General features: G+C 41.5%; 1 protein-coding gene across 2 annotated transcripts; it reads left to right on the plus strand.

Moving 5' to 3' along the window:
* The first annotated feature begins 688 nt into the window (after positions 1-688).
* On the plus strand, positions 689-19,643 carry LOC114573090 (phosphatidate phosphatase LPIN1). 2 transcript variants are annotated; one of them, XM_028605013.1, is made up of 20 exons: positions 689-934; positions 8,065-8,268; positions 8,379-8,474; positions 10,098-10,384; positions 11,447-11,533; positions 11,632-11,749; positions 11,858-12,167; positions 12,580-12,673; positions 13,421-13,605; positions 13,688-13,781; positions 13,996-14,065; positions 15,283-15,375; positions 15,454-15,515; positions 15,622-15,760; positions 15,925-16,073; positions 16,811-16,897; positions 17,157-17,309; positions 17,467-17,581; positions 17,737-17,840; positions 17,963-19,643. In XM_028605013.1, the coding sequence occupies exons 1-20, from the start codon at positions 860-862 to the stop codon at positions 18,135-18,137; spliced, it is 2,697 nt and encodes an 898-aa protein (XP_028460814.1). In that variant the 5' UTR covers positions 689-859; the 3' UTR covers positions 18,138-19,643. The 2 variants fall into 2 exon arrangements, with proteins under 2 accessions (XP_028460814.1, XP_028460815.1); XM_028605014.1 differs by lacking the exon at positions 689-934 and adding an exon at positions 5,209-5,628.
* The last annotated feature ends 61 nt before the right edge of the window (positions 19,644-19,704 follow it).

Raw genomic sequence — 19,704 nt, forward strand, 5'->3', positions numbered from 1 at the left:
GGCAGCACAGTTGCACTGGGGTCCCTGAGTTGGGGGGCCTGTAGAGAGAGACATGGTATTTATTTATTTATTTATTTTGTAAAATAGTCAGTAGCAATCTAAAAAACTATTCAATGAATGAATGTTGTTGTACTTTTTGTGGGGTATTTTTGTTATATACATATTACTCAGCAATTACCATTGCGTATACAGATTACGCAATGGTAATTGCTGAGTAATATGTATGTCGATGTCCAATGTCGAGTCTCTATTTGATCATGTGATGAGACGATATACGGTAGATAGTTTAGCCGCAAAATCTGTCAAGACTGACAAACTGAGCACATCTGCAAGCCAAGCGAGCAGTCATGGATTTCAAACATAAAAGCAGTAGTAATGCACTGGGGGCCGTCGTAACTACCTTACGCCTCTGGACACTGTTAACTAATGAGGAATTTACACATTGAAAAAACTGTCAGACATTCATGTGGGAGGGGGAGCTCTGTACCAAGGTAATTTGTCGTCTGATTGGTGTGTGTGATCAAGTGTGTGTGTGTGTGTATGTGTGTGTAAAGTCCACTTAACTAACATTCTGACAAACAATCCTAACAAGTGCCCCCCCTGCCCCCCCTCCTCAAATGCCTAAGAAGTCAGAGGGTCTGGTGGACGATGACCAGTCTCAGGTTTCTGACCAGGGGGCTCAGGTAAATTTAGTCAGACGCTGTCCACTTGCACACGGCAGTCAGACTCTTGACATGCTCACGGAGCGAAGACTTAAGTTGTAGACTGGATCGGACTTGTGGAGTTTCATACATACATATCTGTTTAGAGGTAGCTAAGACCTGAGACCTGCAGCTGGGCTCAAACACATTATGGAATCATGACATCAGCGGAGGATGGTGAAGAGTTTGATGAGGCCGTTGAGCGCTATGCCACAGACACCACCTGGAGCTGGGTAAAGTAGTTTGTAAATTCTTTGCACGTGTGGAAGAAAAAGCATGAAACATGGATAAAAGAGAATAGGCTACATCTTGATGAACACAATGCATGTAAAGGTGAAGGATTGTGCTTTTACACGCATCTAGTTGACAGCAGGAATTGAGAGAAATGCACAGAGAGGAATAACCGTGTCCAGGCACATGGATGCAAGCTCATGTGTTTGTGTGTTTTGTATCACCACAGAGCAGGACTGAAGACATAAGTTTCATATTCATTCAGATATTTTATACATAAATAAAATATCTGACTGACAGCATTTGAGAGTAAGGCGGTCCTATAGCTAGGGACATAAGGGGAGACAGGATAGCAGGGATGTGTGCCCCCGTAAGGCGATCTGCTCCGACTGAAACTTGGGAGGGAAAAGAAGGGTGTAAAAGGGGGGGCAAGAGGGGACAGGTTTAAAGTAGGGTGACCATATTTTGATTTCCAAAAAAGAGGACAGGAAGTGAGAGTGACAGCGAGCGAGTCCTATCGACTCTAGAGTCCTAGTGAGAGAAACATAGTGTCTCCCCTGTGTTTTCTGACCACGGTGGGAAATCTTTAGCAGGAAACGCTTCGGCATTTTGTGTGTAATGCTGCTCCGCTGTCTGCCCTGGTCCCTGTCTGTCTGCCCTGGTCCCTGTCTGTCTGCCCTGGTCCCTGTCTGTCTGCCCTGGTCCCTGTGTATGTGCGCGTCGCAGAGCCGCTCACAAGGCAGCCTCTGGGAATTACGTCACACAACAAAGCCTACCGTAGTATTGTGTTGAGCAAAGTGCCAGTCAATTTAAGTACACGCTTAATGGTCCCATGAAAAACAGTGAAAACCGGACATTTTAATGAATTTTATAAAACCCCCCCAGACGCCCCGGACAGGTAAAAAGTGGACATGTCCGGGCAAAAGAGGACGTTTGGTCACCCTAGTTTAAAGTGGGGTAGAGGGATAGCCTGATGGATGAAGTGATCTTCTAAACCCATTTAGATTTTTCTGAGTTTAGGTTATTTTGGTAAGAAGGGATCCTCGGAAGAAAATAATGTGTGTCATGCAAAATGACAATTGCAACTCAGACTCATTAGGTGAGGTAAATGTTAGGAGATATCTATGGCAATTTTTGCATTTGTGAGTGTAATGCATACATGTATAGGATATTCATTCATAAATAGGCCTATACAATTTTTCTTTCTTTTTTGTGGGATTTTGTGACATGCCACACAATCTTGATTTCAAGGCCTGGCCACATGATTAAGAAAGTTCTTAATCTTGTTTTAAAGTGTAACTCTCGCCAAAATGCAGCCTAGGGTCTTTTTGTGAATGTACCCGAGTCAAACTTTCGTTTAAAAGCATAATTAGGACGGAAACGCCACTTTTATGATTGACCGTATTCTCGTTTTTGGTCAAATGGCCTTTTGAATGGGAGTGCTAGGGGCACTACTATGATCGCATCAAAATCAACATTTTTAAAAAACACTAAGAAGGCTCAACACAACATGAAACTTTGCTTGAAGTATCACCAGGGGCTCTACACATGAACTCGAGCTTTGAGAACATTGTTTGTGTACACAGAGGGTACTAAAAAGAAAGGTTTTGAACAACTCACTTTAGCTGTTGATTTTTCCGCCCGCCGCCATCTTGCGAGTCAAAAAGTGTCTGTGTACACAAACAATGTTCTCAAAGCTCGAGTTCATGGGTAGAGCCCCTGGTGATACTTTGAGCAAAGTTTCATGTTGTGTTGAGCCTTCTTAGTGTTTTAAAAATAGAGATTGTGATGCGATAGCAGTGCCCCTAGCGCTCCTATTCAAAAGGCCATTTGACTGAAAACGAAAATACAGCAAATCTTAAAAGTTGCTGTTCCGTCCTAATTATGCTTTTAAACGAAAGTTTGACTCGGGTACATTCACAAAAAGACACTAGGTTGCATTTTGGCGAGAGTTATGTTTTAATCACGTGGCCTTTTGTTGTGACCAAAACATCCTAAACGATATTTGTGATCCTTTTTATTTTATATATATATGTTTTTATAAATATCCCCATTTTAAATCTTGACTTATTAAAATCTCAGTTTCTCCTCCGTTTCACAGTCCACAGCCATAACACAACAATGTTTATCCCAAGAAGGTGTTCTACAATTATAATCTCACTAATTAAGGACAAGTAATCATTCCTTTTAATCACCCTATCACAGTTTGGCAGATCCAGCTAATAGTCCAGCTCATAATGTTTCTGTAGGACAGAATAGCCTGTGCCAAGCAGAGTGTGTTAAAATGTTATGCAATGAATTTGTTGAAGCACCGTCAATGGGTCAAACAAACACAGGACTTTCACCTTAGGAGACCCGGGTTTGTGTCCTACGGCAAGGCTTTTGAACAAATTGTTGCCGTACTACAGTGTGATTGGTGCATAGGAAGCAGTCAGCTCATAGCTACAAATCTCTATATCCAAAGTTGTGATTGGCTGTGTGTATGGGACCACACCAGACAAGACACTCCTTTCGAGTATGGAGGGTGAATTTTTTTTTGCAATGCTAAATGAGATCAACCTACAGGTACCAAATTAGGCAAATTGTAAGTCTGTGTTAATGCATGTAACAAAAAAGTCAAGTTTTAGATATTTGAAGGTTTTAGAACATCCCAGCAAATAAAAGCTGAATGTTTTTTTTTTGTTGAACTATGTTGCTGAGTGGTTTAGTAACAAGACACTTAATGTTAAAGTGTCAACATGTTTGTCGTAGCCTGATACTGCTCACAGCACTGACCATGCATGTTAAAAATGAAATTGCTATCATGTGAGTACATTGGCTGAGCTCAGCTCTTCCTGGCAATGTAGCTTTTAGAAACACGTCTAAGGGCAGCTGGCTCATCCTCAGAGAATCTTAGTGACATAAAGACTGATCTCTGCATGTGTAGCAGTGCCAGAATGGGCTGACCACTGCTAGTGTTGAGTTATAACAATATGTGTCACACGTACAGCATTATTACTGTTTATACTTTATATTCTGGATGGAGACATTTGATGTCACATTTTCAAGCAAGTGGCTTGTACTGTGATGAATTAAACTGAACTGTAGCTGCACAGGGGAGAAGAGCTTCCTCACAAATGAGAAACAAATGCTCAATACGAGAGAGAAATTTGAAGAGCACACTTCATTCGTGGGAAATGTCTCATTTTAAGGTTGAATGACAAACCACATGATAGTACATTTTACACAACATATGCAATAAAAGGAACCACCAATCTATCCATTCATAAAACTGCATAATGTCAGATGAGGTTGCAGATTAGTGCAGGGGCAGCAGTCTAACGAAACAAACTTCAAACTTCTCACTCAACAAACTGGTATTGAAACTTAACATGCTGAACCTGCAAGCTTGTAAACCACAAAACACGCACACACACACACACACACACACACACACACACACACACACACAGACACACACACACACATACACACACACAGACAGCCGGAACAGTGCAGGATGAGACCGCAGCTCTGACATTGTGTGACATGTGACAATGCACTGCTTGCTACTCAAGAAATTATCAACTATTTCAAAGTTATCAATGGAACATGTCTTTGTTTTTATCTTTATTTCTTTCGTGCCACTTGGCATGATCGGTGTGAGCATTTGAAAAGTACACAAAAGCCCCACAAGATAACAACTAAGGGCTCCGCTCAACTGGAGGAAAAACACTCTGCATACAACAAATGCATTCTTCCTTTTCTGGTTTAGCCAATAAAGTGTGCTTCATGGTCTGGAAAATCCATTAGATCGAATGCACACGTACACACACACACACACACACACACACACACACACACACACACACACACACACACACACACACACACACACACACACACACATTGTGGCTACTGCCAACATCGCATGTGCTATCATACAGGGCTGTGATTGGCCTGAAAGATCACCTCACTGCGCCAGAGTGACTGAGTGACTTCAAACGCTGACGTAAGCCCCGCTATTTCCCGCCGTCATAGTATAGCAGCTGTTTTATTCGTATATATATATATGTACGATATGTATAGCAGCTGTTTTATTCGTATATATATAGATGATATGATATATATATATATATATATATATATATATATATATATATATATATATATATATATATATATATATATATATATATATATATATATATGCATAATTAGTGGTATTTCGTGGCTCTTGTCGACTAAAATAATAACGAATAAAAGCCACAAAACACGCCAAACGCTACTTCCACTTTGAGAATACCAATTTGACGCAACCAGTAAACTGTCTGCAACAATGAAAGCAGCTGTAATTGTGTTGCCACTGTGGCAGCTGAAACGATGCTTTTGGCAACTCAACAGCTCTACGCTGATTGGTCAGCGGGGGGTTCCATGCAGATGATGTCATCCACTGACAAGGCTCGCTGAGCTAGACAGAGCGAGAGAAACACAGAGACGGGGCAAAGGGAGAAGTTAGCATCGCGTTGACTTAAAATACTTTTTTTTGTCGCTGAAAGGCGGTGACACCACGTCGAGGCCTTATTAAACACTCAGATATCACCTCTATCGGGAAATTCCGCTTCTATGATGTGTTGTTAAGCTGCCATTCACCGCTGAGGAAACGCCAGTCTCCGTATGTTAAAGGCTGTCTGCATACTCAGCTACCGTTTAGAAGGTAGGCTATGAGCCTGTTTTGTATTATGGATTTGTATTTGTATTATGCACCTGGCTGTCTGATATCTGATTTTCACACAGTTATAGCTAGCCTACATATCTGTTATGATCAATAATGTGTCCTTAAACTCATTATATGGCCTACTCGTCATCATTTATCATGCATTAACATTGTCTATTTGCAGGATGTTATGAGCTAGTTATAGTATACATCTACTGGATTCTTAAATGTATTTCTCTTTAAATGTGCGGTTGGGAAAACTGTAGCTGATTGGTGTGAAGCACATATATATTTCGTGACTGCCTGTCTTTTTAACTAATAATTCATTACATTCCACTGTATAATTGGGGAGTGTATAATATCGTGTGAGCCATGGGTTATGTATGTGTAATATGGTCGTTGAGACTTGATGAAAGTGAAACAGTCTTTCTATACCTGAAACACATTATTCACTATTATAAGTGGCCCAGCCAGAAGGACAAGGAAATCTTCATAACTGCAGCTTGTAAACCCATTATCAAACTAATGGCCTTACCAGTCACTGGTTTTTAAAAATAGGATTTCCTCAAAGAATACCTTTTATCCAATACCACTCATTTTTGAAACAAAGCAGTTTTCAGACCTCATCCCTCTTTTTATCTCATCTGTAACACAAGAGAATCTATTTTTGGATAACTCAATGCCTCAATAATAGGTGAAATGAATGCTTACAGACAGTTAAGGTAATCTATAAGAGGCATTTCAAGACTCAGACATTGTTATTGCTCCTCATATTCATCTGCTGCTCTAAAATTAGAACCCCTGTTCTTCTGTAAGGAGCCTGTTCTCTGCTCACATGCTCAAAGGTGGGAGGTGGGGGTTATTGTTCCAAATCTTCCCTGTTGCTGCAATCATTTTGGTGGCCCACTGCCAACTGAGTCAAGTTCAGACCCCCTTGCCTGTCATTAGACAGCTGCAAACCCTAATAAGGCGGGAACGATTTACAAATGGGATGTATCACGTTGTTTGTTTGCATCATAGAAATGTAAATAATGTTGTCATCATATGAGGTTGAATAGATACTCTTGAAATGGATTTAGTTCTTTTCCTTACCTTCTGCATGCTCCTTGTAGTTTGTTTTAGAGTTGAGCTGTCACAACTAGTGGAAAATGTGATCAAATGAGAGGATACGGAAAGATCAATACTAGAATGGAGAAGTTAGGAATTCATGTCCAAATGTTAAATGTTTGTTGGATATCAGACAGAACAAAATATTATTTTCTTTTCCAGCCATTTTTTGATGTTCATCTGAGAAAGTATTTGGGCAGTAAACTGAACAGGAAACCAGCGACAGGACTAAATGTTACAACTACAAGAGGAAGTGTGTGTGCATTGCTTGAAGCCCCTGAAAGCCTGACTTCAAATCATAAGTGACTGCTCTCAAAGAAACTCTGATAATCTGCTTCATTAGGACTGTGTGAGTGTGGTTTGATCAGTTTGACCAACTGCCATGCTTCGCTTGTTTGCAAGCCATGATGTCTCTCTTTCTCATGGGCGGGCCAAATGCTCTGGGAGGGCAAAGCAGAGAAAGTGGAGGTAACCTTGCCCCTTATGACAACATAAGGGGGAGATTCCAGATCGGCCCATCTGAGCTTTTTCTCAAAGGCAGAGCAGGATACCCAGGCCGCGGTTTACACCTATCGCCATTTCGAGCTTCCTTTAAGGACTACATTACTTTTCTCTCTAAGAGGTCTAAAGTTGTTAGATAACAATGCAACATATGAACAATCATCATTGTAAGACTAATGTGTTCAGTCTAGTTTTTGCCTTACAGTATCCCTAACCTTATTGGCGACATTCACATCTTACATCTGCTGTAGGTACCAAGATGCCTCAGCTCAGCCAATAAACATCATGGAAGGTTATGATCACCTAGCCCAGACTGGTCTAACTTGTCTTGTCCTTTGACCTGTGTTGCTGGGGGTTGCTGAATGAAAAACGGTCGGATAGGATTTCCGCACTCATTCAGGAAGGAAGGGGAGAAGAAGGTGGGGAGGTCAAAGTGGCAACAGGTTCTTGCCACAGTATGTAGGCCACAGACAGTCCTGGAAAAAAACTACAAGTAGTACTGAACAGGAACCAGCCTCCATGTCCTCTTTCCCTAGCTCAAACGACAGATCAGAGTATTGGAATAACTTCACCCCATGCCCCTGAGGGAGAGTTATGCGTCATCTGTGGTTTGATTGACAGACTGAAGAATGTCACAGCAGATGCTGGTGCATCAACACCTCCTCCTCTGAAGGTTGACTGAGTTTTAGACAGTATTGTGGAGCTTAGTGATCAGGACTATATTAGGTAGTGAATCTGGACCTTTTGGTATGGATGTAGTTAATAGTTTTAATTGCTAAAGAAATTCTGTCCCGTCTCGTCCCCCTTTCACACTGTTCCTTCCCCCAGACCCTTCAGACCATGAACTACGTGGGCCAGTTGGCGGGCCAGGTGTTTGTCCAGGTCAAAGAGCTGTACCGAGGCCTCAATCCCGCCACCCTTTCTGGCTGCATTGACGTCATCGTAGTGAGACAGCCCGATGGATCCCTGCAGTGCTCACCTTTCCATGTTCGCTTCGGCAAAATGGGAGTCCTCCGCTCCCGAGAGAAAGTGGTATGGGCAACTTCCTTTGTTGTTACATTGAGACAATTGTGGACTTTCAGATGCTTGATGTTTAAAGTCTTGTTTTTCTCCCTCTTTTGCCCCTTTCTCCGGTCCTCCAGGTGGACATGGAGATCAATGGAGAACCAGTGAATCTCCATATGAAGCTTGGGGACAACGGAGAGGCATTCTTTGTGCAAGAAACAGAAAATGACGAGGTAAGCATGACCATAACTGAGCAGTGAGCGGCTATGTAAGATGCTCCAGTTCAAAGTGTAATACAGCAGCAGTTAAATGGCAGACATTGATTCAAATAAAATCAACATTTAAATGAAAACACACATCAGTCTCCACCCCCCTGACACCCTGAAACCCAGACACACCCATGTTTACAACCGAGAAGGGCTATCCTAACTATCTTCCTCCTGAGGCGCAGTCATACTGTAGTAACTTGAACAAGGTCACGCTGTGTGCAGAGTTTGCACAGCGGATGGGAATTTTTTTCTTTCCTTTTGGCTAACCAGCATTCCTCTGTTCATTAGTGAGTGAATGAGTCCTGAATGCAGCATCTACCAACGCAGGCTTTCTGACCTAATAAATGATGGGGCCTAATGACTGACTGAGGATCATGCTAGACTTGAGTTTCCTGGCTAAGAAATTTCCTTTAAGTAGGACGTGTGTAGAGAAATGGTTAAAGGTTGACAATAGATGTAGTAAGAAATACCCTCCTCTTTCTCAAAATCGTTACACTTGTTATGTTTTTATGTTTATGAAACCCATGAGAGCCATTCAAAACTTTAATTCATGGAAAACTCTGAAAAAAGTCTGTTTTTTTTCCTCAGTTCTTGGAAAGCGGATTTATTTCAACATCAATTGTTTTCATTTGGTTTTCCAAGATTTTTGAGCTGCAGGTTGAAAAAGCCAAGTTGTGTGTACTGTCATTATAAAATGTTTCTACGCTATGGTATGCACATGAGGATGCGTGCAGCTGAACGACACAAACAAGCGGTGAACTACTGAGGCCGCGTGGGGGCCCGGCACCAACAAGGGGAGCGGGTGATTTATTTCCCCAGAGTGGTGTCAGATTCCCACAGGCCTGGAAAAGAAAGGACAGGGGGGGGGGCGGGCTCTGAACCATTTTTTCTTGGCACAGGGAAGAAAAACGTGAGACCACAAATCATATGGTTATCTCTCTCTCTCTCTCTCTCTCTCTCTCTCTTTCTTTCCATATGTCTGCACACACATGAACACGTTTACACTCCCCCACAGGACACCCTCCTGGAAAGCCTTTTTATTTCCTAGAAGGAGGTATTATACACAGAACTGAGGAACGGAGTCTGTTTTGGATGGGCTGTTTGGTTTTGCTGGCAAAGGGTCTCCTTAAAGGAGAAGTGGCTGCAACAGTTTGGCAGTGATTGTACACAGTTTCCTCGGTTCAAAAAACTGTGCAAAACACTAACAGTAGCTTTGTGTTCCAGCGGGAGTTATTCCAGAAATGTTTCTTTCAACCCCCTTACAGAAATCGTCAGGGTGGATGCCAGAGAAGATATGTTGGAAGTAGTATTTTGTATTTTAGTGTTTGAGGTATTATTAATGCAGGTGGCACAGTCAATTTTTCTTTGGCCTGGACGTGTTTCAAATCAACTGCACAGCACAGCAAATGTGTTGCTTGCAAATGCACTTAAACAATTCATGTGAACACAAACACTAAAGGAATTTATAAATAATAAATGCCCATTTACTTGATGTTGAGTGATTCAAATCTCATCTCAAAACCTAGTTAATTGTCAAAGGCGTTTTATTGATGCATCTTTGCCCTGATTTGATCTAATTTATCACAGGAAGTGGTTCCGTCCTACCTGGCCACCTCTCCGATCTTGTCGGATGGAGCCATTCTGATGAGCTCTTCCCTGATGGGGAAATGCTCCGGGCCAACCGTACAAACCCTGGGCTCCTCGGGGATCATGGGAGAGACCGGAAGTGTGGTGACGAAGAAGAGGAGGAAGAGGAGGAAGAAGACTCGGGCGGACAGCTTGAGGAGAGAGGAGAGTGGGGACTACTCCGAGGATGAAGACATGTTCACCATAGACATCAGCTCAGATGAAATGACGAAGATGCAGAGCAACAGGTGAGAAAGTGTGGAGAAGGGGAAGGAGGAGATGGAAGAAAAGAGGAATAAAGGAAGCAAAAAGAGGAAAAGCAGTACACGGGAAAAAATAAGGGAAATGAGCATTGAGAGCAGCTGCATTGGAAGTGGAGAATGAACAGACCAGAGTCTGTAGTGAAGAGGCTTCCAGCTGTGGCATTGGCACACTCTGAAAAGACACTCAAAGTTCCTCTGGAAACCACTACAGTACTTCAGCCATGTGATGGTTAAGAAACATGCAACTTAGAAAGAAGAAGCTTTGCACTTGAAAAGAGCAAATATCTTCACTGTGTGTGTTTTTGTTAAGGAGTGTTTCATGTGCATGCATTATGCCAACATGTGACTTGGCCTCTGGTGTGCAGTGCGGCATTTGATCTAAATCAGACTAGCACGTGCGTAAACCGGTCAGGCATGCAGCTATAAGAGTCATGCCCCTCCCAAACTGTAAGTGTTTAAGTCCATTTATTATGAATGAAAACAGCAGCTGTTGTAAATAACTGCTACAAGGCAGATTTATTTTCCTCTCTGCATGTGTGTGTGAGATACATTACATCTAAATTCTGGGTCATCTATACTGTAAAACAACACTAAGCGTATGCAAGTGCAGTTATTTAAAAAAAAAAAAAGATGTGCAATGTGTAAACACATTGTTATAATGCTTTGTTATTAAAGGGAACGATCTACCTTAAACACCAAACCACTATTAATCTGCCTTTCTGGTATTTTTTTACTTATTTTAATGTTAACTGTTCGAACCAAGCATAATTACAATTTGGGAGTCAAAAAGAAACTCACATGTGGTCTCACAATATGCACATATGTTCAATCATAATACAGTATTCTAGCTACAAGACATGTTATGTTTTGAGTGCAGGCAGAGTGCAACAAGTTCAGGCATGATCTCTGTGGGTCTGAAATGAATGAATGAAAAGTGAAAGGTAAATTACATGAAATAAAAGACACAATACATGACGGGAAAAAAAAGCAGATTAATGACATGCAATGATATGGTGTACATATACAGTATTTGTTCTGTGTTTTTAGGACTTCATCTCGGGACGTTTTAAGAGATGAGACAACAGGCGGCTCTTTCTACACTCGTTCAGATGGAGAGTGGAGCCCTATTCAGAGGTGCTTCACTCACTTATACTGTATGATGAAGACCGACATGGTATTATTCAGAAGAAACAGCTCTTTAATGGTTGGTTTATCCTCCATTCCTCTCTCAGCCCTGGAAACTCTCGTCCCACCTCTTCCAAGAGCGACTCTGAACTAATGAGCAAGCCGTCAGACAATCAGAATCCAACCATGCACTGGGCGTGGGGAGAGCTGCCACAGGCTGCCACGGTAACCAAAAGTGTCCACTGTGCATATATACACAGATAGAATAACTATATATATATATATATATATATATATATATATATATATTAATTTTGTTTCATCCTCTCCTAGCCATCCTTCCTTCCAGTGAAATCCGACCCTCAACAAGTGTGCCCAGTATCCATCCCTTTTTCTGAGAGCACACACTTCCGTGTGATAACTCACGAGGCGTCTTCGGAACAGTGCGGACCCTGCTCAGAAATATCAGCACTCAGACTGCTGATGCCAGAGGAGACCAGTGAGGAGACAGTTGAGATGGAGTCCGAATCCATGAGGATGGAGACCCAGACAGCCGGAGGTGCAGCAGCTTGTATGATGTCTGACACGGAGGAGACAATGTGTCGTCCACCAGGAAAGACAGACTCTCCATCCAAGAGAAAAGGTAACCAACACAATAAACTGTATCATTCCTTTGGGAGTCTTGTTGATTTAACCAACCATAAGTTCATTAGCTGAGGTTTTAAGCTGTCAGCTGTAGTTCTCTCTTTTGCTGTTTAGCTCAATGGCATTCAGTTTGTGGTGTTAAAATCACCAAAACAATACTATCGGAAGGTCTTTCTAAATATAATGATAGTTACTCAAAATAACCCAACCCAATCTGCTGGTTTTAAGAAAGCCTTTTTTAGTTTAACACAAACCAAATACAGCAAAAAAAACAATGGATGGCTAGAAGAAAACCACTTCACTGTCAATTCAAAACCAAGCTGTCAAGTGATTTTGTCACGAGTAAACCCAGGAGAAAAGCAAATACAAGAAGCTGACAGTTTATCTCAAAAGTCGTCTCTCTGTTGCAGACAAGAGAAGCCGCCATCTTGGGGCTGATGGAATTTACCTGGATGACATCACAGAGCTGGAGCCTGAAGTGGCGGCCCTTTATTTCCCTAAGAGGTATGACAGAGTCAGAAACGTATCACATAATGAGCTTAACTATACTTAACAAAACCAGTGGTGGAATGTAACTAAGTAAATTTACTCAAGTACTGTACTTAAGTACACATTTAAGGTACTTGTACTTTTCTTTTCATGCCACTTTGTACTTCTACTCCACTTCATCACTCTGACAGCTTCAGTTACTAGTTACTTTACAAATTAAGATTTTGCACACAAAACACTTGAAGTGTGTCAACTACCCAACACTATATAGGCCTACAAGTAACTAAAATGTGAGGATTTTTCTGCATTGATTAATTTTATTTGTAATACCTTAAGCACATTTTCCTGATTATACTTACATACTTAAGTAACATTTTCAATGTTGGACTTTTACTTGTAACAGAGTATTTTTTACAGTGTCGTTTTAGTACTTTTACTTAAGTAAAGGATCTGAATACTTCTTCCACCACTGAACAAAACGGGAGTGTGCCTAAGATTCTTTTTCAAAATTAGGCCCTATGTTCCCCCAGTTCCTTTTTCATAAATTTATATCAGATTTTATTCCCCTTTCTCCCACTTTGGTAGCCAGTTACACCCAACCTATTATCCAGTAGCAATGGACTACAGATGGAATGTAATCAGAACCCTAACATAGGGCCTAATTTTAAGAAAATTCTTAGAAATATGGGAACATAGGGCTGTGGGACCTTTGGGCTGTGGGAACATAGGGCTGACCCCGAACAAAACACCTCTCCTCTGAAGTGACGGTGGTGCAGCAGTGAGGAGCATCTCGGACCCGGGCCTCCACAGCAGCAGTCTGTCCCCACAGTCGCTCAGCTCTGGAGGGGACAGCGGAGTGGACAGCTACTGCGACCCCTTGGCTGACATGCCGTCTATCGCCATCTCCTTGTGTGGAGGACTCAATGACAACAGGGAGATCACTAAAGGTAAGATGCTGACTGCAAACGTCACGCAATGTGTCGTAAGCTGGGGGCAAAAGGGAAACTGAACATGAAATTGTCCTTTCAGAGCAGTTCCATGAGAAGATCATCTCTTACCAGCAGTTTTCGGAAAACCCCTCCATCATCGACGACCCCAACTTAGTTGTGAAAATTGGCTCCAAGTAAGACACATTTGCTAGAGGGAAAACATGTTTGTGTCTAAATATAGTAAAACCAGCAGGCTATCAGCAGTTTATAATCCACTGTATGTTTTATAGATTGAACTGCCACACATTGCAGCAGAAACTGCAGTGTCTGCAGGATAATTTGGGCTCATAAAGTGTTTTTTGCTACGGTTATGAAGTTGATAAAAATACATTTTGTTTTCTCCCTCAGATACTATAATTGGAGCTCTGCGGCTCCACTTATGCTGGCTATGCAGGCCTTTCAGAAACCACTGCCAAAGGTAAGAAATTGATACACAGCACAGATACTAATGACTCAGACCGTGGTTGTGCTACATGAAAACCACTCCCCCTTTTGAGTGAAACTGGTACTGCACCCTTTCTTTCTTTCTTTCTTTCTTTCTTTCTTTCTTTCTTTCTTTCTTTCTTTCTTTCTTTCTTTCTTTCTTTCATTTATTATACAGGAAAGTTAAAAGTAACATTAAGTCACAATATAAACGGGCCTGACTCAGTTTAAAAATTGGTTTCCAGCAGGTTCCTGTTTTGCAGAAACATAAAACATTAGACACAACTTACAGTACATAGGGACAGAAACATTTGTACAGGACATCTTCATAGACTAGACAGATACAGACAGCTAAAACAACAATACAGCTTCGGCACATAAGGACAAAAACATTTAGTACAGGACATTAGCGTGGGCTAGACAGATACAGACAACTGAAAACAACAATATAGACAGTGCAAACAAGACTTGGACAATACATAAACAATCAGTGTGTGCAAGTGTAACTGTTGAGAAGGAACAGTTTGTGTGCCATTTTGAAATATGTAATAGGTGGTAGTGCTCTGATGTGAAGGGGAATGTCATTCCAAATTTTGGTGTATGTATGAAAAAAGGATTTCTGACCATAGTTGTTTTTGTATGAGGGAATTGGAATGAAACCCTGTCTGTTTGTATCCCTATGCACCTTAAATAATTCTAGCTATCATTAGGTTGCATAATGTGCAATCTAACCTTACAGTCTAAATCTTCTGTTATTGCAGCCTCAGACAGACTTTATGTTGTGTGACAAACCAATCCACTGAATCTGTTTAAATCTCCTTAAACCCTGTCTTCCCCTCTGTTCCCCTCCCTTCCCATCCCATTGGTGCATGCATGCATCCATCCATCCATCCATCCATTCATTAGTCCTCTTGCCTCAGTTATATTCACTCAGCTTTAGAGTTTCTTCTCTGTTGTCTGACTGGTGTGCTAGGCTACAGCTCAGTACGTCAGTCACTCTTTTGCCTCTTTCTCCTGTTTTTACTTTCTCTACCTTCCCCATTCTTTGTCCCGTATCAAACTACCAAGCACCATACATGCTTTGTTTTCCCCATTCCAACCACAGACACATGTTGCTTCTGCGTTACTGTTTGTTGATTTACGGTCTGGTTTGGCTTAAGTTCATTTTTGAGTGTGTTTTGGTTTTTTGGGGTTGTGTGTGCTCTGCTCCAGGCTGCGGTGGAGAACATCATGAAGGAGAAGATGCCCAAGAAAGGAGGGAGGTGGTGGTTCTCCTGGCGAGGCAGAAACAGCAGCACCAAATCGGTAATTTCTTTTCATCTGTTGATAAAGATCCACTACATGAGTGAGTAAAACAGATTAACACTGTTTGTCCTCCTGTAGGATTCCGTCTCTGAGCGTGGGGCCTGTGGCTATGATGAGCAGGATGGGAAAATGTCAAGCAGGTGAGGAACCCTGAAAACCATTCAATGCCAGAAAATATCCTCTAAGTTAGCGAGCGCTGACAGGACTAAACATCCTTTAACACATTGTCAACCTGTCTGATGTTAGACGCAAAGAAGAGTCGTCCTCTAGTGATGAAGACCACAGGGCAGCCAAACAGAGCTCTGCCACCATCCAATCAGAGCCTGGGCTCACACCGGGAGGCGTGACTTATAAGAAAACACTTCGACTCACATCAGAGCAGCTGGTGAGGAGTTTGGAATGAATACACTGCAGACTTTGAACTGTTTTATTTATTATAGCCATCGTTTTTACCTCCATGTAGCGTATCTCATTCTCCCTCTTTCTCTCTCTCGCTCCCTCCCTCTCACACACACACACACACACACACACACACACACACACAAACAGCTGTCTCTGCAGCTGCAGGATGGTCCTAATGATGTTATGTTCAGCGTGACCACTCAGTACCAGGGAACCTGTCGCTGTCAGGGCACCATCTACCTCTGGAACTGGGATGACAAGATAATTATCTCTGACATAGATGGAACCATCACCAGGTGTGTGATACATGTGAATACACACATACTTTTACAGTAGGGTAGTAAGAAAAAATCGTAACACTTTTTATTTATTATATTTTATTTTGCAATACTGTATTGATTTTCCAAAAGGCAATATTGATTTATTTTTTTATTACAAAAAAATATTCATGTAAGACAGTGGTTCACATTAATGTTGTGTTCAAACCTCCTACCGCTATATGGCTATGTTGAGACACACTACTAGTGTCCTTGCCTAACAGTGCCTAGCAGTGCCTGACTTTGTGCTATAAGCTAACAATGTAGCTATGGCTGAACTTTGGCCTACTTTAGCATACACAAATATGCTCACTAAGAACCTGTGAACCACAATCCCAAACTGTCAGTTTGATTTTCTGTGTACTGAATTGTTTACGTAAAGTAATCTTCTTTGAACATCATGTCTTTTTTGAAAAATTTGTTTTTCTAAAATTATACTTTAAAATTCCCAGTATATCGCCTTACGCACAGAATCGAAATATATTGCAATATATTGAATCGTGACCCATGTATGTGATACGTATCGTATCGCCAGATTCTTGCCAATACACAGCCCTATTTTACAGCCACCTTTACTATACAGTTTAACTTGGTTTGGGGTGTAAATGTATATAGATATGGCCCAAGATGACAGGGTCATATACAAGCTGTGTGCAGGACATACATTAGCTTGAGCTCACATGTCTCAATGTCATTTTTGTGCTGTGTATTTCCAGGTCGGACACACTGGGTCATATCCTGCCCACACTGGGGAAAGACTGGACCCACCAGGGCATTGCACACCTCTACCACAAAGTCAGCCAGTAAGCACTAATTTACTAACCCAGTGTTGGATGTGAATTGCTTTGAATAGTTTCACTCAAAGCAAAGCACAAAAGGCACACATTGCTTGAAAATAGATATGTATTTTCCACTAAAGAGGCCAAAAGAAGCTCTGAAAAATGCTCTGATTTGTTGTCATTAAGTGATCATTGTTAATACACGTGCTTGTTCTTTCTTCTTTTTCTCTCTCTCTCTCTCTCTCTCTCTCTCTCTCTCTCTCTCTCTCTCTCGCTCCGTCAGAAATGGCTACAAGTTCCTGTACTGCTCAGCTCGAGCTATCGGCATGGCTGACATGACCAGAGGTTACCTACACTGGGTCAACGAGAGAGGCACCATGCTTCCTATAGGCCCCGTCCTTCTCAGCCCGAGCAGCCTCTTTTCAGCTCTGCACAGGTCTCTCTCACACACACAAACACACACACACACACACACACACACACACACACACACACCCTTTACTATAGTCATGTAACAATGTGCAAGAAGATGCAGGAGACTTGAGCGTTGTTGTACTCGGCTGATCGTTGGTTACATCGTTTGTGTTTGACAGGGAAGTGATCGAGAAGAAACCAGAGAAATTCAAGGTGGAGTGTCTCAACGATATCAAGAACCTCTTCTACCCCAACACACAACCATTCTATGCAGCGTTTGGCAACAGACCAACGGTAATCACACACATATAACATTTGGTTCAGCTGGAGTTTTTTGGGTTGAAAATGAAAGCCATCTTTGCTGTAGATTCTTGCATAAATGCATGTCATTTAGATAAACGTCTTTTCTAACACTAACACTAACACTCAATTCTCATTTATATTTGCAGGATGTATATTCCTATAAAGAAGTAGGAGTGCCTCTAAACAGGATTTTTACAGTAAACCCTAAAGGAGAGCTAGTGCAGGAGCATGCCAAGACCAACATCTCATCGTGAGTACCGCATCCAGTTTACACGATACATTCTAGGAGGAAACATCGTAATGACTTCAGAACAACAAGGCTTGGTTTGCTCATTTAATTCATGTCTGATTGTTACCTCCTCATCTCTTCAGTTACGTCCGTCTGGGTGAGGTGGTGGACCATGTGTTTCCTCTGAAGACGCGGGCCTCCTCCTCAGACTTCCCCTGCTCAGACACCTACAGCCACTTCACCTACTGGAGGCAGCAGCTCCCCCGGGTGGAGCATCAGGGCACTACACCTCCACAGTCTCCCCGTCCCAGCAGCTGACTACCCGTGGCCTGCTGAGCGGCTCCTAGCAGGCAGAGCACTGATGGGTGTGATGTGTGTGATATGAATCTGTAGATGTTTGTAGAACATGTATCACTTTGAGATCACAGAGAGAGCGAGACAGAGAGAGAGAGCTGCTGTGAATAGTCTTATAACGCACAAGATGGATGTAAGCGCACTTTTATGAAAAGACGGCTTCTGTAGCCTTCTGACTAGATGTATGTATATGAGAAATTATAATAATTTATTCAGGCAGCTTAGCACATATATTATTTTTGACATTATTTAGGTAGCTTTCTAGGCAGACAGTTGCATTCTGCATCTAACAGATGATATGGCATCTGTTCAGAAGTGCATCACACAGACACACTGTGCACACATAAGAGAGCAAGTTACTTAAACGTGTGCCAAATACTCAACGTAGAATTTATTTTCGTACTTCGTATTTTGTTTTTTCAGTCCAGACTGTTACTGATCCTGAATCGGCATGGAAATGCAGATATATACGTACATACATGCAGGCTAATTTGACTTTATAGCAACACGTGTGTGTAATCTAATATTCTGTTTGAAAAAAAATCAGTATTAGTTACATATTACATTAAAATGTATTACAGAGCACAATGATTAAATGATCATCTATGTAGCTTGACATTATCCTGACAGAGGGTGCATTATAAAGACGGTTTGGAATGCATATTTATTGTTGAGACAAAGTAATGCTGATAGAGGAGAACAGAAAGCAAAACATTTTCAGTGGTCAAAATCAAGAGTATCTTGGAGAGGAATTGCTAAATCATTTTTATTTTTCTATTGACATCCACACTGTCTATATGTTGTGATCAGAATGTCATTTCTGTTGTGGCCTTCATGAAACGCCTTTTAATTTATCCAGTTCATAAAATAAGTCTATGTGACATGTTCCACTCTCTAAGATGTATGCTTGTTTCCATAAATGCCATAGAGTATATTTTATTTATTCATCTGATGACATACTGACGGATATAAAATGTAGCTTACATATACATTAGCCATTGGTTCTTTTACTGTACTTCCATGCCCTAGTAATGTCACTTAAAGCAAAACCCTTATTGGACTATCCATAACTTAGAGCAAACAGTAGGCCACAGTATTAAACAGAATGTTTGACCTTTTTTCTAAGTTACAGACACTCGTGAAGTGATCTTTATTTCTTACAATACCACAGCGTGAGGTCATATACAGTATATGTACAGGAGCTGCTATCACGGTGACTGTGAACATAACTATATGAACAGTATCATCATATCGAGTAAGCCTGCAGTTTATAAAAGAGGATGTGTGTATATAATGCTTTTTATTCTTTCCATGAAAGAGCTACTAAACATAGCCTGAAAGCGTATTATCTTTGCCTTAACTGTGAACAATATGATCAAGGATTTGTTCATTTACTCCCTCCCCCCCTTCTCTTGACCAGTTCACTGTTACATTTATGTAATCAAACTTATTAAAAAAAATGCCTTGGTTCACCAGTGAGTGAGTGAGTGTGTGTCAATATCCACTGACTCCCTGTATTAACGTTCAGCAT

Source organism: Perca flavescens, chromosome 18, assembly GCF_004354835.1.
Source record: "Perca flavescens isolate YP-PL-M2 chromosome 18, PFLA_1.0, whole genome shotgun sequence".
NCBI lineage: Eukaryota > Metazoa > Chordata > Actinopteri > Perciformes > Percidae > Perca > Perca flavescens.

Excerpts from the sequence above, each read along its gene's own strand:
- LOC114573090 (XM_028605013.1), top strand. The coding sequence starts at position 860 with ATGACATCAGCGGAGGATGGTGAAGAGTTTGATGAGGCCGTTGAGCGC. Across the intron at positions 13,606-13,687 it reads CAACAGGGAGATCACTAAAG|AGCAGTTCCATGAGAAGATC; the intron begins GTAAGATGCTGA and ends TTGTCCTTTCAG. Across the intron at positions 14,066-15,282 it reads TTCAGAAACCACTGCCAAAG|GCTGCGGTGGAGAACATCAT; the intron begins GTAAGAAATTGA and ends GCTCTGCTCCAG.